Source organism: Podarcis raffonei, chromosome 2 (genome assembly GCF_027172205.1).
Source record: "Podarcis raffonei isolate rPodRaf1 chromosome 2, rPodRaf1.pri, whole genome shotgun sequence".
Taxonomy (NCBI): domain Eukaryota; kingdom Metazoa; phylum Chordata; class Lepidosauria; order Squamata; family Lacertidae; genus Podarcis; species Podarcis raffonei.
Window position 1 is genome coordinate 3926109 of NC_070603.1, and position 18868 is coordinate 3944976.

Below are 18868 nucleotides of genomic sequence, written 5' to 3' on the forward strand. Positions count from 1 at the left end.
TGTGGGGGGAGGGGGAGCTCGTTTAATCTCACTGTAAACAAGTGGTATAATGACAATAAAGTATTTCTATATATGCTATGCCAATACCTATATAATTATCCTTTGATACATAGGTAGAGCAGTCCAGATCACCACAGTATCTAACTCCACCAACTGCTGATGAATCCCATGAAAATGTCCTATAACATTTACAGCTTGTGTTGCACTATTCCTAATGAGCCTTCTCCCACCAAGCCAGTTCCTCCAAACCAGGAGTTGCCTGTCTTATGGAGGGCACCTCCCCAAAGGCCTCGGTAAGCATGATCGACTCTGGGGTCTATTATTTGGTGCTGTCCCTTCTCTGTGGGAATAATACAGTTGAGCGTGGGAGACAGGAAATGCAGCAAATTAGGTTCAGCAGGGACATTCACAGGAAGGGGCTGGGAAACACTGAACCAAGAAGCCTCTTAGGACTGAAAGGGAACACACTTTGTTCCATTCCTTCTCATTTTCTCCCTCCACCTCTTTTAATAAAAGAGCTGTTTGTTATCCAAGGCGTTTCCTAGAGAAAGAATGGGCTAATATTTTGCTTTGCATCTGCTGAATGGGCTGTAGATATTTTATTGGCCATCTGTAGTGTGGCACCAACGAATCAATACATAGGCAGGCAGGAAGCAGTAGCATGTGTGCAATTTTAAGGCATGTACACAATTTAAGTGAAAGATGATTAAAGACTCAATGTGAGAGCGGAAGATGTGGCTGTGCAGAGCAGCAAGTGGTTCTTCCCCGGACATGGCAGGAGCTGGAAGATGGCCGTGGCACCCTCAGAAGTCTGGGCGATCTTTCTTCAGGGTTTTGTAGTCCGTGGAGACAGCCATGAACTATGGAAGAAGGTGTTGCTGATGATTGATGGTTTGCTCTCTTTGCCCCATTGGAATTACTATGGCATGATGTGTCATCCCTCAATGCCCACTCCCCAGCCTTTCCAGGGTTCTGACTCTTCCCACTCCACCCTACATTTGACATGGTCCAATTGGACATTTTCTTCATTCTCTTGTTTTTTAGCTGGGGTGATCAAAACATGTAACCTCCCACATACCTTGTACTGTTCATTAGGACTCAGTTTATTCCACGGTTCTGGATTATTCTTCCTATCCCAACTGAAAGGAGGAAAAGGAAAGGAAAGCCACATATAATAAGTTTTACACATCTGGATAGTGCCATTGAGTATAACCCTCCCACCCTGAGGCAGGTTTGATTTCTTCATCTTTTCTCCTCAAAGTATTTTATTACGAAGGATTCATCCAGTCACATTCACATCATTTAAAGCACAGGGCTTCCCACTGCAGAATCCTGGGATCCATAATTTGCCCATCACTAAGCTACAACTCCCTTAACAAACAATGATTCCCCAGTGGTTCATTGTGCTTCAAATGTGTTTTGTCTCTAACCACTGCTCCTCTGAGGCTTCAAAACTCTTATTGGCCCAAGCACTGGTATTCCTAAGCTACGAATAACACGAGAGGACAGAAAACCAGGCAGGGTCCTCTCTTACTTTGATGGGTTTCTTGGCAGTGGTAGCCAATGTAGGATTGCTCTGAGGCATCATGGAAAATTAAAATGGAGCCCAGTAGACTTGGCTGCCTGATGTAGAAGGCCCAGGGCAACTGCAAACACTGATGGGTCCTGCTGTGGGACACGAGCTGAGCAGCTGCCCCAGGATGCCACATGCTGGTGTTGGTCCAGATATTACATTACAGCCTGGCTCCAACTACCTGGCACTTTTCTGTGAAGGGAGTCTCTTCTCTTTTTTGACTTACTGCATTACTTGTGAATTGGTTGGAAGGTTCCAAGTCCCATGTATAAAAGACATGAGATCAGTGGTGGGGAGTGCAAGATCTTCCTTATGAATTCACCTCACATGTGGTGATGGTGGCAGAAGTAGCACATGAGGCCAGAAGCATTTGATCTTGTCTGCTGCTTCTGGCATTGTTGGTGCTGCTCATATACTTCTAAGCTTATCAGCATGCTAATGCCTGACCACTGCTCTTGCTGCTCCTCATCCTGTTTCTGCTGTTTCCCAATACAGTGGTACCTCAGGTTACAAACACTTTGGGTTACAGACTCCACTAACCCGGAAGTAGTACTTTGGGTTAAGAACTTTACCTCAGGATGAGAACAGAAATCGCGCGCTGGCGGCACGGCGGCAGCGGGAGGCCCTATTAGCTAAAGTGGTACCTCAGGTTAAGAATGGTTTCAAGTTAAGAACAGACTTCTGGAACGAATTAAGTTTGTAACCAGAGGTACCACGGTACGAGGTGAGCAAGGAGGCTGAGGTCAATCTGCAGCTGCCATCCTTGGAGGACTGGGGCATGACAGGTCTCTTTTAGTCACCATGAATGAGCTTGTGAATGCTCCTCTTCCAGCATGGCTGCAATGAGGCAATTGGAAGTGTTTGCTCCAATTTTTAACTAATCACAGGATTGTCCCTGAACCTGAACAAACTGTGGTTAGTCTAAAAAATGATTTATAAATTGAAACAAGCCAACTTCAAGCCTATGTTTTCAATAAACCATAGTTTAGCCATAGTTTAAGGTTCAGACATAATGCTAAACTGCGGTTAACTGAAAATAGAAACAAGCACTTTCATTCTCCTCTCCTGTGGTGAATGAAGGGAACTTTGTACATGTTCAGAGGTGCTTCTATATACCCTATGGCATACAACTGAACCCTGACATGAAATCTGGATTCTGGAGCTAACCATGAGTCCTGATTTTCAAATTTAGCCTTACATGTAAGCTTCTCAGGACTTGTCTTTAAATGTTGTCATGTACATTAAGAAAAAGTGTCTTGTAAATTAAGAAGAATAAAATGTCTATTGTTGTTCTTGCAAAGGACTAACAAGTATCTCACATGAAAATGTGGCCCAGATAAAGTTTGAAACCAGGTCCCCCAAGGCCCACACTGACATCTGGACAACCATTTTCTCTTTCCATTGAGTGATGGAGACCAAGGCTATGGTTCTAGCTCCCTGGATTGGGGGTTGGTTTTCAAACATGTGGTTTGGCTGTGGCTGCTTTTATCGAGATGTGTACCCTCATATAAATAATGTGTACACACATGAGGGTCCCTCCTGTGAATACACATCTTCCTGCTGCCTTCTGTAGGGGGTGAAGCACCCCCCCTTTCCCTCCCCTCCCCCCCTCGCCACAATCACAGACTCTTCAGGGTGTTTGGGTGTTTAGCTGCTGACTCTGGTTCCTTAGCAAGTAATGCAACGTGCTAACAAGATGATGGTTGTAAGCCACAAACTGCCAAGTCTTGTTACAACCCTCTTCTGTCGACTGCACTAACCATATAATCAATGTGGAGAGGGAGATTTTTGTTTCGTTTTTTGTTCAGAATTGCCTTTTGAGGCATCAAAGTATTAAAAGTGAACAAGAAACCATTTGAAAATCTTAGTTCAACAACAAGGTGGGGGGTGGGGCGGCTTCTGCAAGGTCAGGCTAAGACATATTGCTGCCTCCCCCCCCCCAGCACGTAAAGCTAGCTAAAGAAGAAAATCCCACAAGTGCCTCTCCACGGTCCCAAGAAATGAGAACGCAGCCATTATTATTCTTTTGCCCTGATAGGGGGCTCAAATCAATGATTAACAATTTCCTGCTCTGTCTTTATGCTAGGGTAGCCATGTGAGTGACCTACGTTACAGAGAACCATCCTCTATTTTGAAGGGTTATCAGAAGATGCTCTGCTCTTTGAAGGTGTCCTCTCTTTGAGGACTGCCCAGTCCTGGTCTAGTTTAAATAAAAGGAACTTTTAAGAAGAGAAAAGAGGAGCCCTGAAGTTGCCCATCAACAATCAGGAGCTCCTGGTCAGCTGACTGAGCAGTCACACAAGTCACCTGGTGTCATCTCAACCACAGTGATAAATGCATTTCCCTTCTCTTTAAATTACATTTATTATTTCCAAATTTGTGCCTATACATATAAAGGACCACATGCAAATCTCATACACGTTGGTGTCTTCTATTTGTGCCCAAGGGTAATTTGACAGTGGAACAGCCTACCAAGGTTATGCATAAAGAAATGTTGGGGCAGAAGTAGTTCTTTAGCAATACTGGGCTCCATATGTTCTAGAGCTAAAACAAAATTCTGCGTAAATGTGAAATCTAATTTATTTTTTGGGGTGAGGGTACAGAACCATTAAGATGTAAACTGGCAATGAACCTTACTGCCTGAACTGTGGGTGTGAAGTGAGTTCATTGCATCAGTGATTGTCTCCACAAAAGGCTTGACAATGCTGCACAGAGTGGAGCACACAGGGGAGCATGTGGGGCGCCCCGTGAGACTGAAAAGAAACACACAAAGATTCAACAGAACCAAGGAGATAAGGAACTATACAGTGGTACCTCTGGTTACGTACTTAATTCATTCCGGAGGTCCGTTCTTAACCTGAAACTGTTCTTAACCTGAAGCACCACTTTAGCTAATGGGGCCTCCCGCTGCCGCCGTGCCACTGCCACGTGATTTCTGTTCTCATACTGAAGCAAAGTTCTTAACCCAAGGTATTATTTCTGAGTTAGCGGAGTCTGTAACCTGAAGCGTATGTAACCTGAAATGTATGCAACCCGAGGTACCATTGTACAACCTTTAGAAGACATCTGAAAGCAGCCCTGTATAGGGAAGGTTTTTTTAATGTTTAATGTTTGATTATGTTTCTCTGTGTGTTGGAAGCTGCCCAGAGTGTCTGGGGAAACCCAGTCACATGGGTGGGGTATGTAATAATAATAATAATAATAATAATAATAATAATAATAATAATGGATGTCCCAATTTTCATTGGAGAAATGTTGGAGGGTAGGGTTAAATTGACCAAGGGTCTGAATCAGTAAAAGCCAGTTTAACATGTTCACATGGGCTGACTCTCTGTGAAAGGCAGGAATGGGGAACCTCCAGTTGTGGCCAGACTCTAACCTTCATCAGCCCCAGCCAGCCTGGCCAATGACTAGGCATGATGGGAGCTGTAGTGCAATGCCCCCTGGGGGGCCCCACAGATTTCACCGTCCCTGGTCATAAGGTGCCGCACTTATCCACTGAGCTTTCTGACATGGTTCGGAAAGTAGAATAACTTAGAGCCAGCACTGACAGATCCTGCAGATTGTGAGGCATTAAAAAGAAGAAGAAAGTGGGGCGGGGGGGGGCGGGGAGCAGAATAGGTGGATGTGAAGCATCATATGACGGAGTGATGGGGAGGTTTTGTGGGGTTTTTTGAAACATTAGACTGAATGAGTCAATAGAGACTGTTGAGAAGAATCACACAATAACTAAAACAGAGAGAGCTAAATGAAGCCCAGGAGAAGATTTCTAGTGTAGTTGTGCGAATTTATCCCACCACAATGAAAAAGTTAATGAAAAAACACGATGCTGAGTATTTCTGAGTTATTCTTTGCCCAGTGCACAAGGATGTAACTTTGCGTCCGTTGGTAGCACCAGATCACACTTCCACTCACCTTTTGAATGGTTTCATGAACTTTGTGGGTGGCTGGGGAGTAGTCTGGGATACCTGAAAGACATCTGCCTAACCTGAGGGAAGAGGCAGCCCTAGACTATCATGGTAGATCAAGTCAACTATTCCCCAGTCCCAGTATGTCACCCCTGGAACTGACCAACAACAGTGTCTTCAGAGAAAAAAATACAAGACTTAGTCGTGTGCATTCATTTCAGTGGTTTTACTCTGAGAATGACTTCATTGCACTCAGTCCTATCCATATTCAGCTGCATGTGCATCGGGTCTATAAAGTGGCAGGGATCTAACTTGTCTGCATGCCCATAGAATACCTTCAGTCTATGGTGGTTAAGGGTGGAGCCAACAGATACAAAGAGGCTGAAAGGCAAGGTGGGCCACTCAGAGTGATCCTGGTCCCTCGCCATACTCTATGCTTGGATCCAAGTGTGAAAACCCTTACCTCATGGAGTAACTTGCAACTGCTTGAATGAATGTTCATATGCTATAGTCTGCTAGCAGGACGTAGTGGAATTGAATGGTAGGATGTGAAGAGGGAAATTATATTTGAAAAGCTAGACTGGTGTGCTAGCATGGAGTGTGCCAACTTTGGTTTAAGTTAAAGATGGCACCCTGGGCTGGTCTCAAGGCTGACCAAGGTGGGCAGGCACCGTGCATCAATGGGGAGCTAAGACAGATTCTGGAAAACTGATGGAGCTAGGTACAACTTGGCTAAATGAGGATTTCTTGGCTTTTTGGAGGCCAGGATGGGCTACCTGACAAAATGTGGTTTTACTAGTGGTCATTGTGGTCAGGCCAGTAAAATGCTGGCAGACTGGCAAGCCTCATTTCTAGATTTTGGTTTCTCATTCACGCAGGGGGACCAGAGAGTAAATATGGTAAAATAAAATATATTAAGGTGCTTAGATATTATGGTAACAGAGGCTGTTGTAAGCTGGGTAAGGTATAGACTTGAGGAATGGCATTTTAATGCATATTTACCTGTCAGGCAATGGCCACAGATCGTAGTGAAGTGCCCGGGGGAAATAACCTGCATCTTTCCATTTAAATGAATATCCAGGACAACGGCTGACATGATATTGAGGCCTGACAGGAGATGGAAAGCTGACTGTCAGCTGCAGGCCTGTCCTTTTATAATGGGGCAGCGTTAACTCTTTTCAGGTCATCACTGAGCCTAACTCACCATTTAAAATATAATACAATCTTAAAGCAGAGGGAAGATTGTGGGGTGGGGTTTACTTCATTTGAAGCTATAGATGGCAAAGTAATCCCTGCTTTGGAAGGAACCTGATAGGATGGGAAGACATTTTAAAGAAAATAAACTTGGCTTCAGAATTTAGACTCTGGGAACATGGAGCTGTTGTTGTTATTGTTGCTATAGTGATGACGATGATGGTGATGATGATTAATCAGCTCCCCCTTCCTCCAAGAAGGTCAGAGGAAAATGCAAAAAGATAAGTGTGCCTGCAGCTCACAGTGCAAAATATGCAAAACAAAAGGAAAAAGGAATGGGCAGGGAGGAAGAAAAGGAAGCTTTATCTCATATTACCCTTGCAACTGCCCAATGAGGTGAGGCTGAACAGAGAAATAGTGGCTTGTCCAACACTCTGCCCAATACCCAGCACAGGCCCCCTGTATTAATTTTCATTTCTTCTTACTTTGAGGGAGTAACAGCAGTCACCTCTAGGTGATCAGCTGTTGCAGGAATAGAGTTGTACACCCCTACACTCTGTTGGCTGCAACCAGGGCTCTGTCATTCTCTTTTCTGTCCTTAAAACATAGCTGGCTTTTTAAGGTTACAGAGGAGATGGGAACCATATGCAGATCACAGAACCACAGACTCACATAATTGTAGATTTGGAAGTGATCCAAAGGGCAGGAGCGGAGGAAGGGGGTGCAGTGGGGGCAGGCCGACTCGGGTGTCACCACTGAGGGGTGTGACAAAATGCCGGGCGCACTCACTGCGGGGCCTGCAGCGTGCCTGAGCCATGCGTCTCTCCAAATAGTCCGCCCGCTGCCTGCCCCTCAGCTGTAGGGCGGTTGAGTGGGAGGAGGCAGGCAGACTCCTCAGAGGCCCCGTGGAGCGTCCTGCCCCAGCTGGCCCCACCCCACAGGCGGCTGGCCCTGCCCTTGGGCACAGGGCATGCACACTGCCCCAAGCACCCGGTCGGCTTGCTCCACCACTGTCTACAGGTCATCTAGTCCAACCCCTTGAAAATGCAGGAATATCTACCAAAACATTCCTGGCAGATGGCCATCCAAATTCTGCTCAAAAACTTCCAACAAAGGATAGTCCACCACCTCACACTGGAGTCTGTTCCACTGCTGAACAGCTCTTACTGTCAGAAAGGTCTTCCTAATGTTTAGTCAGAATTTCCTTTCTTGTAACTTGAAGCCATTGGTTCGGGTCCTGCCCTTCACAGAAGGAGAAAACAAGCTTGTCCCATCCTCCATGTGACAATCCATGATATATTTGAAGATGGCTATCATATCTCTTCTCAGTCTCCTCTCTTCCAGTTGACTCCATCAACTGTTCCTCATAAGACTTGGTTTTCAGACCCTTTATTATCCTGGGGCGGATCTACACTCATGGTTTATAACATTAAGAAAGAGTTAAGGCATGGTTTTCAAAACGTAAGGGTCACATTACATTTTGCTAAGAATGCTAAGAATGTGTTATTAAAATGTGACACCAGAGGGCATTGCAAAGCAACCAGGAACCAGGCAGTAAGAGGAACTGTTATGGAGGAAGAACGTTAAGGTAATTAACTTTTTTAAAAAAACAACAACAACAGTATGCCCTGGGACGTTTTAGAACAATATAGCTAGTATTGTTTTAATAATGTTAAAAAGGTCAGTGTAGATCCAGCCCTGGTCACTCTCCTCTGCACACGTTCTGGAGCTTGTCAATATCCTTCTTAAATTGTGGCGCCTAGATATGGACACATTATTCCAGGTTTGGTCTGACCAAGGCAGAATTTCTGCTAGAAGTTTTAGAGCTACATATAGTCAAAACATGTGGGTATTGGATTTGGGACTGTAGTAGTAAGCCCCTCCCTGACCCACATGCATTCAATTGTATGCCCACAATGGGGTGAGCTCCCGTTGCTCAGTCCCTGCTCCTGCCAACCTAGCAGTTCGAAAACACGTCAAAGTGCAAGCAGATAAATAGGTACCGCTCCGGCAGGAAGATAAACGGCGTTTCCGTGCGCTGCTCTGGTTCGCCAGAAGCGGCTTAGTCATGCTGGCCACATGACCCAGAAGCTGTACGCTGGCTCCCTCGGCCAACAAAGCGAGATGAGCGCCACAACCCCAGAGTCGGCCACGACTGGACCTAATGGTCAGGGGTCCCTTTACCTTTACCCAGGATTTAAGCTTAAGGGCCACAAAGTCTAAGGCTAGAAAGAGACAAGGAGAGCCCAGTCTACAGCTGCTATAGTACTGCCTTGTTTGACACAAGGCTATGCTATGAAGGCTGTGTATTTCGGTCCCTGCTGTTGCTTCTAGACAGGATGAGGGTGGGACAATCAGGAGCATAATGGGTGGACAGCATTGAGGTGGGTGATAGCTACAACCTGAGCAATGATTTGCAGGCAAGTTGTGAGATCCTTGCTCACTAATATCTTGGGATATTGTGGAGTATCCCAACTTGCCTGGGTATAGCTGGAGTAGGTGACTGCAAATCATGACATACTCAGTGGGTAATTCAAATTCTGAATGTGAAAATTTACCTCAGTATTTTAGAACACGAGACACTTTGGCATTTCCTGACTGCTTTGATTTTGGCAGGTATCAAATATGAAATTTCATCAAGCTGTTAACTGTCAAACACTAATACTACCACATGACATCTGTCAAATACAGGCAAATATCCATATGTCAGCTATAATCAAATACGGTCAAATATTATTTATCACATTTTTATCCCAATCTTCCTCCAAGGAACTCGTGGTGGTGTACATTACTCTCCCCACTGCCTCATCCTTGTGATAACATTATGAGGTAATTCTGAGAGAATACATGGCCCATGGCCATGCAGAGAGCATCATGGCTAAGCGGGCTTTTGAACCCTCATCTCCCTGATTCTAATTTGACATTCTAACCATTACATGATGTTGGCACCAAATAAAGAAATACTATTAAAATGCTATTGTATGCCAACTGTCAAATATAAAATGCCATTGTGCAATGGCTCTCAAAAATTGTCCAGTACTAAAGACTCAGATCAAATACAACCAGGTGTTGTATGCAGATGCAAAATATTCAGAGGAAGTCCAGTAAATATTTGAATATTCAGAATACTGTGACTATTTTGCATACCAATTCTCTGATGAGATATTTTCAAGCAAATTGGTTTCAGCTCCTACTACTTGTCTTCTAACTTCCAGTCAAAATTCCCCCCCCCCCGCCCAGCAGTCCTTACTCTGAAGCAGTCACAGCTACCTCACACTGGGTGTTAAGGAGAACAAGGACAAGATCTCCATGTGTGAAGCTGAAGAGATGGAATTAAGCCTTCAAAATTAACACTAAAAAAACTTGAGAGACTCCTGTGAACTCCTGTAGCTATGACAACTGGCTGCTGGGGAGACTGCCAGGCATGGAGCCATATTAGAACTCCAGCTGCTTGTAGCTGTGGATCCAAAAGGAGGAAATGAACCGAGCACGTGGGTCCCCTGGAGAAGCCACATTTGCCCTCCGCCACACAGGCACACGCGTGCCTCTCTCCAGGATATTCGGTAATCTATACGGCTGGTCTCACATGTATAGATATTTAGGTATCTGCCTGTCAGTGAGCAACAAACGAATATCCTGCCATCCCATCTCAGTCTTTCTCTTTCATTCTGTGCACCCAAACACAAATCCTTTTATGCTAGGGCTTCCCAGCCTTTAAAAATAACAAAGCCACCCCATCCTAAAGTTGCACCTTGTACTCTGAGCTGCGGATAAATGAATCTGTCAATTTAGGTTTCTCTCAATTTCCCATTTTTTCCAAGCTTCAATTCAGTCTGCCTATTTCCACAGCAGATTTTTTCTCTTTAAGCCCCACAAAAATTAAGCTTTTTTGTACAACTTTCTCCTAATATGCACATTTTTAATGAAATTTTGCCCAATACATACATTTTCCTAAATATTGCTTCATAATTGCTGTATAGTTTACTTACGGCATTTTTACATTTGCCCCGATGCACAAATATTTGTATGCTTTTTTGGCATTAAAGATCCCAAATTTTGTAGAAGCACAAAGAAGAATTACAAGGTATAGTTGTGCTTCAGTTCACATATTGGTTCAGGAAGTATGAATTAGGCAGGTGCAAACTGAATCAAATGAATTTCTCCACATACCCCCCGCTGTCCCACCTCTGAGCTCCTCTGTGGAGTCTCCTCAGTTATTAATGGTATGAGTTCACAGGCACCTTAGGTCATTCTTTGCCTCTGGTTTGCTTTGTCCATCTAGCTAAGATCCATGTGTGCCTCCTTCTTGCTATTTCTTCCATTGCTGGTTGTCTTATCCATGTATTTTCAAATTAAGTTATGCTGTTGTGCTTCAGAAGAGGCAGGCAATTAGAATTTCATCACTAGAGTGACCTGATGCCAAGCAGAGCAGGGCTCTCTCTTGTATTCCTAATAGATATACAGCAAAGGAAATTTCAACAGGTCCAGCTTGGCTCACCTGTGCAGCGCTGGGAGATGAAAAGCTGACCCCTACCAAATCCCATCTTCTAAACAACTATTAAAAGTATAAATAGGAGCTCTGTTCTCTTTTGCATCTGGCTACCCTAAATTTCACTAAACCTGACCACAGAATTTACATCCCCCCAGCTCTCCTGTTCATTCCATTGGGATGGGAGAGAAATTCTATTCAGTTTGCATCTAAAAGTGAACTTTCTGAAACAATATGCAGACCAAAACACAGCCATCTTTTGAAATTCACACTGTTCCATAGTCTGCTGTGTGGTTCTCTAACCAAGTAATGTGCACAAAAATGCATATATTCATGAAAATAACATAGAAAAATGCATTATATTATGGGAAATTGGTTCGCAAAAATGTGTATATTGGGCAAGACTGCGTACAAAAATGAATATTTTAAGAGACGTTCACACTAAAATGCTGATGAATTTTCATGATGAGGTTTTAAAAAAACAAAAGTTGATGTGGAAAATTTGAGATCTGAATGTAAGGTTGGAAAAACCTTTTCATAAACCGTGCTGAGGTTTCATTACAATCAAGCAGTATATAAACATTGTGAAATAAATAATATAATATAATAAATAAAAATGAGACACTGAGAGAAACTGAAATAGACAGATTCGGCCACCCCTTCATTCCAGTCTGGCAGCATAGGCTGGTCCATTAAGGAAAATGGGACCTGGACCACCAACCTTAGCCTGCCCCCATTTGCCTGCCTCCTTGCTTATATCCAGTCCAGGGGGTGGCACTGCCTGTCAGCCTGCCCCCTTCTTGGTCTCTGTCCTTGTAGAACTCAGCAGGGATGAGGACATTGGTTCTGTCATTAGTTCTGCCTCCACCTTCTGTTGACCTCTCTACCTTCCACCCTACCAGACCCAATGGGCACCAGGCACCAGTGGGCCATGTTTTTCTGATTAGTTGTGTATATATCTTAATCCCTATGGTCATTGCTTTGTTTATCCACACATTCCCTCTGGACTGCATTAATCCAGCTCTGCTTGCTCAGTGCCCATGAGGAAAAGGATCCCCAGAAACGGGGAGAGTTGCTGATTGGATCTCTGTGGCTGTTTGTGTTGATATTGAAAATGATTACTGATAAAACTCTTGCAAGGTGCAGAAGTGTTTACCACCTTTAGTGAATCTGTGAGTTGTCATTATTAGTCCCTACAAAAGGGAGACGGGGGCTGAGAAACAGCAACTTGCCAAAGGCTAACCTTGCAATGTAATGACAGAGCTGGGGATTATACCTGTGGCTCCAGGACCAGCCGCAGATGTGTTCTGCTGGGGCATGTGTGAGCAGGTACATTGGAGAATAAAACCTGTAGAGAGAAGTAGCCCCATGTGCTGCTGCGCCTATTTTGCCACAGAGGCTGAAGGTGACTGTACTGATGCCCCAGGTATGATTTGCCCCTCACACCTCATTGCGGAATGAGTGTATGGTCCTTGCCACTTGCTTGTTCATCCACCATGCCTGTGGACCTGGCAAGAAGACACTATGTCAGACCCTGTGGTGAGAACATCAGCAGCTTGGGTTGCCCCCAGGTTCTGCAGCCTCCTGCTTTCCCACAAAGGTGAGATTCCGTTTCTTCCTTCTGGGCAAGGTCATGGGAACTAGGTCAGAGGCTAGATAACCATGGATTTACAGGGATATTCAATCTTTCTCAATTATGTGTGTACCAGTGACAAGACCTATGCAGGTCTTAGTCACAGATCTCCCTCTGTCTCTTTCAAATCTATAACCATTAGGCAGCATAGGACAAGTGCAACAGGTGGCTGTTCCTCCCAAGGCTCACAGCCATTCTCGTTTGTTGCCACCTAGTCTGTCCTGGGTCTCCTAATGTGGCTCTCTATCACAGATGTGGTGCAGAATGCCAGTGCTGAAGTAAGAGTCAACTGCCAACTCAGTCAATGTAGAGGGCACCATTTTGTTTTTTTCCTCAGGCAGCAGCATGCCTTGGGTGAGCCCTGAATCCATCTCTCCCCTCCCATATTTCTTCCATTGTGTCCTTCCTCAGCCCTGTCCCAGAAAACACTGCTGTCAATATACAATAATAAGAGCAGCCTACCACCACAGACAAACAAACGAACAAACCAACATCCTTCTCCAGAATGGCCTGGTGCCTTTGGCAGCAATGCAGCTTGATCTGCAGCATATGAAACGCTCCATGGCAAGGAGCTAAAGATGGTCACCTACTAATGTCTGTGGTGAGGTGTATTTAACACTCTGTCCTCCTACCAGTCCCTACCTTGGGATGCGGGTGGCACTGAGCCTCTTGGGCTTGCCAATCAGAAGGTCAGTGGTTTGAATCCTTCCGACTGAATACATAGCAGAAGGTTATATCGAGCAAGTGTCAGTCGATTTGGGAGAGGAACATCCTTAGCTAGTTTGCTCTCTTCTGGTACTTTTAAGGATTTAATATGGGAAAGTATGGTATTGGCTCTAATTCCAGAGTGCCCAACTCCCCTAGCAAGAGTCATTTCTGCACTACAGACTCCAATCATCATGGAAGTCCTGGAGGCAGAGGTAGAGGTAGGGCCAGGGCTAGGCCTTAGAGCCAGGGCCAGGGCCAGGACCCGGGCTAGGGTTAGGGCTTAGAACCAGGGCTAGGGCTAGAGCCAGGTTTAGGATCAAGGGTTAGAACCAGGGCTAGGGCCAGGACTTAGAGCCAGAGGAATATTTAGCATCTTCCTGAATGACAATCTCCAGGATTCTTTGCAGGAAGTCATTTCTTTAAGAAGGTATCAAACTGCCGTAACAATATTTGTTGATTCTGCTGCAACTGACTAACACTGATATCCCTCTGGTATAAAACTGATGCAATTTTGTAGTTTAGACATGCCTATGAGCTGCTGAAGACACACTGTGGTTCAAAAGAAAAAAAAGATAACAGATGATGGTTTGACTGTAAGGAGAAAGGGATTGGTGGACCAGTGCTTGAGATCTTTCAGATCTTGGAGTTAGGACTATGAGATTTCAAGAGACACCAGCTAAGCTGGTGGGGTGGGGCGAATCTGTCCTTGTCATTTCATCTCCTTCGGGTGATTGTTGTTGAAACATTAAGTATCTCAGAGCTGTTTTTCATTTTAGCTTTGAGGTATTTGTGAACAAGCAGCTCAGGATGTGGGTTGGGACGGGGAGAGGTTAAGCCCAAAAAACAGTCCTGGAGATCAAGGCCAGGAAAGTTCCCACGAGAAACTCTTTCCCACACACTCATGAACTCCTTCCTGCTCCTTTAACACTTTGGCCCTGGACAGGAAGCAGGAGACCAAACTTTCCATGTGGGAATCAGGCACTGATGATAAAAGAAGGCGCTTGCATTGACAGTGGCAGAGAAACCAAATCTGGATGCTTCTACCTCATCCCACATCCGTGCTTGGGGTTGTTTCCAATGCTAGTCCGACTCAGATTAGATCCATTTAAATTAATGGACCTAAGACATTTATGGTTCACTAATTTCAATGGTAGCAACTCTTGGGTTTTATTTTTTCCTTCATTGCTTTGGCCAGAACCAGCAGTTAGTAGTGACAGACCTTTGCTGGGAGGACTCTGTTAAGGGGATTAGCCTCAGTTTCCACTACACAGAGAGGGCAGGGGGCATGAGAAAGAGAACGAGAGAGAGAGAGAGAGAGAGAGAGAGAGAGAGGTGCTACAATTCCCTGACCACCCTAGCACAGGGGATTTGGGTTCAGATCTACACAGATAATAAATAGAAATTGATGACACGAGTGGTGGAAATAACCGCCTTTGCCTTGGAAGTCCCTCCCTATTCCCTGGCTTTTGAAGCTGACTGTGGTTACACAGTGGAAAGGGAAAGCACACTGTACATTCTCTAGGACATGGTCTTCTCTTGTCTAGGGGCGCAATGGGACTAGGAGGGCCCATGGAGGGCCTACAAAAATCCAGAGCTGGCTTTGCCAATGCCTGTTAAGAGGCTGGTGAACATCCCCGGACGTCTGTTCAAGTGTTGTGTGCACAGCTCAATCCCAGGCACAGGGGCTCTAGAGCTGATAATTGCTTTGCTAAGTGCCCTGGGCAGATGGTGTCAAATTGAATCAATGATAGTTTTAGCAGAAGCAAACAGATATTATAAAAGCATTAGGCATCTTCAAAGGGTGACTCACGGTGCACTTGCCAGAGGCACAGCGGCCTGGTGTTTGGCAGGCAGGCATAGGCAACTGAGAGAGAGGGATGAATAGCCATTTGCCCCTTTGCTGTTCCTTCCTCCATTTTTTTCCAGGGCAGTTTTGCACAGGTGCAAACTGCAAATCCACCCATTAGTTCCACCTTGGCTATTTGCCAGTATGCTATTGGGGAACTACAGGGTCTCAATAGCAGAATGGAACAACCAGTTATTGGGACTGTGCAAGGGCTTGCAGTGGTGTCAGGGCAGGTCAGTCACACCCACTGTATAGACTCTGCCACCGCTGCAATGTGGAAAGCAGTGCTGGAATGATGGGGTTGGGAGATGTAGGTCTATAGTTCACACATGTACGTTGCTTGATTACTATAGACCTGTTTGCTGTACACTTGATGGCTGCTTCATCTGTGGCAAGATAGTTTCCTTAAAGATGCAGATGTGCAAAAATAAATAAGAAAAGTACTCTGGACATGTACAAAGCCTCTTTCACTTACCGCTGAGCAGCTGAGCAGGGCTTCCTCCCCAAGGCAGACAGTACATCTAGCATACCTGAAGGAGCGCCTCCACCCCCATCATTCAGCCCGGACACTGACGTCCAGCGCCGAGGGCCTTCTGACCGTTCCCTCACTGCAAGAAGTAAGGTTACAGGGAACCAGGCAGAGGGCCTTTTCGGTAGTGGCGCCCACCCTGTGGAACGCCCTCCCATCAGATGTCAAGGAAAGAAACAACTACCCGACTTTTAGAAGACATCTGAAGGCAGCCTGTTTAGGGAAGTTTTTAATGTTTGAAGTTTTATTCTGTTTTTAATGTTCTGTTGAAAGCCTGTTGAAAGTGGATGGGGAAACCCAGCCAGATGGGTGGAGTAGAAATAAATTATTATTATTATTATTATTATTATTATTATTATTATTATTATTATGTTTCCTGCTTGGCAGGGGGTTGGACTCGATGGCCCTTGTGGTCTCTTCCAACTCTATGATTGTTATTATTATTATTATTATTATTATTATTATTATTATTATTATTCAGAGGCACCTTTTGCTTTCAAAATTAAGCACTGGCTAGACCTTCTTGACATAGTTTTGAGAACATGGATCTATTTCTTTAAAAACTATTGAAACATATGGTGATACCCTCAGCTAAACATTATGCTAGATTTACTTGGTCACTTCCATCTAAGTCTACTGACATCACCATTTTATGATTGCCAATGAGTCTTCCAGGTGATCGTAAGAGGTGCTTTGGCGATAGTTAAAGGCTGGTGGCAAAGCACCTCTGGGAGGCTGTGCCTGCAGCCACAGGAAGTGTGAAGCGGTGAGGGAGAGAGGGGGTGGGTGGGCAGGCAAGTGGTGGCAGGGGAAGGGGGGGTGGGGGCATGGATGTGTAGCAGCACCTATTTTTCTTGGGGGGGAAACTACTGGCTGCACCTGTAGAAAGTGCACTACCCTTCCATTTCTTCTGAAAAATAAGTCTCCCTGGTCTGGAAAAAACCTGTAGAGAGCGCACTACCCTTCCATTTCTTCAGAAAAATAAGTCTCCCTGGTCTGGGAAAAAAAAAGTGGGAAGAAGCACAGGGAGAATTCAGGATGACTATGATTGAATAATGGTATTGTGTGGATGCCCTACCAGAAATGAGTGAACAAAGCATTACAAATCCACACAGGTCTATTAACAGCATCAGGCTTATTACTATCTGTATTTTATTTATGTTTTGCAACTATCAGTGAATGATCTGGAAATGTTATTATATTTTATTCTGTAAACTTTGCGAATGTGAGTCGTTCTGAGCATGGTTTAGCACAGGAGAGTGGCATACGAATACACTGATGATGATGCCTGCGACTGTGCTGCAACTAACTCATTCTCATAGTGATCTCCCTCCAGAAACGTACCTCACGTCGGGGCTGTAGATGGCCAGCCTCAAAAGGTAGAGGGCAGCGCTGCCCAGTCCCAGTCCAATGAAGCCAATGAGGGGGATGAGCTGGAGAGAGAGAGATGAAAAATACGTAAATAAAATGAATATTTATCAGGGGGACCGGGGAGTTAAAGGGAGCCCTGACACATCAGGAGATTTACAGGGAAAATATGGCACAGCAATCGTATAGCCAAGCTCTAGTACACAGTGTAGCTGTCAGTTTGAGTGACTGAATTAAAAGAGGGGGAGAAAATAGAAATATCTAGGGGAGGAATTGGATCTGGGGATGAGAAATTGCCTGCCACTCCCCATACCTCCTGGGATGGGGGAGAGCAAGGCCTCTTAAGACTGGATATTGGAGCATATTGGTGGGTGAGTGGGGAAGTCTAGGAGGGGCAGTAGAAGGAAGCATGCATTTTCTCCCTCTGCCTGCTGAGCCCTGAGGGAGATGGTTATGAGGGGCGTTTTGTCAACAGCGATGTAACTGATGGAGCTGTGGTTGCTATTTGTGGGAGATGAGAAGATGAGCACCTTTGTCTGGTAAATGAAAGCCATTATTTATTGTGATACACTTAGTATCTTCACTTTTGCACTTCTCCATCCAACTCAGATTGATTTTTATCAACCCACTTACCCATTCTTGACCTCTTTTGTTCACACTGAGTTTTCTTCCTCACACCCCAATCCAATCTTCCTTCCTTCCTTCCTTCCTTCCTTCCTTCCTTCCTTCCTTCCTTCCTTCCTTCCTCAATGTCATTGAGGAATGCTTAATGGATCAATGCTTATTTCTGGTACAGGCATTCCTACAGGAATGTCTCCTTCCACACAGTCCTGCCATCCATTGAGGACAAGGAAGTGGGCAGCCCTTTAGCATATCCTCCCACTGTCTTAAGCGTCACTGTTGTGAAAGTGTGGTGAAGGGCCTTGCCCACTGTGGCACCCAAGACATGGAGCCTGCTGTTTGGTGAGATTCAACTGGTTTCCTCTTTACAGGAACCAGATTGTGGAATGAGGTTTAATTAACACAGAATATAGGGATACGGTCTTCTGGAGAGGAATAATCATTCTAACAATTTAGTAGTAGTAGTAGTAATAATAATAATAATAATAATAATAATAAATTTTATTTATACCCCGCTCTCCCCGGCCAGAGCTGGGCTCAGGGCGGCTAATACCAGTAAAATTACAATAAAAACATAATTGGGGGGGATTTTAAATACAGGTTAAAATGCAATTTAAAATTTCAGCTTTCTTTCAACTTTTTTAATATATAAAAAGTTCCTGGTCCATATGGTTACAACAGTCTGAAAGTACATGGGCAATGCATGATTAAATCTTAAATGCTGATATAGAGGACATGGTAGAGAAAGTTTTCTACTGGTCAGGAGGCACAGCTGCATCCTTGCTTTCCCCCATGTGCAGTGGTGCCTCGGGTTAAGAACTTACAGTGGTACCTCGGGTTAAGTACTTAATTCGTTCCGGAGGTCCATTCTTAACCTGAAACTGTTCTTAACCTGAAGCACCACTTTAGCTAATGGGGCCTCCCACTGCTGCTGCGCCGCGGCTGCATGTTTTCTGTTCTCATCCTGAAGCAAAGTTCTTAACCCGAGGTAATATTTCT

General features: G+C 44.8%; 1 protein-coding gene across 1 annotated transcript in view; it reads right to left on the reverse strand.

Moving 5' to 3' along the window:
* Positions 1 to 575: 575 nt before the first annotated feature.
* NDUFA4L2 (NDUFA4 mitochondrial complex associated like 2) overlaps positions 576 to 18868 on the reverse strand; it is a 35465-nt gene continuing 17172 nt past the window's right edge. Inside the window, exons 2-4 of the mRNA XM_053370472.1 lie at positions 17225 to 17313; positions 1079 to 1139; positions 576 to 860 (exon numbers count right to left, since the gene is read on the reverse strand). Coding sequence (XP_053226447.1) covers positions 804 to 860; positions 1079 to 1139; positions 17225 to 17313 — 207 coding nt within the window. The 3' untranslated portion in view covers positions 576 to 803. The remainder of the gene's footprint in view (positions 861 to 1078; positions 1140 to 17224; positions 17314 to 18868) is intronic.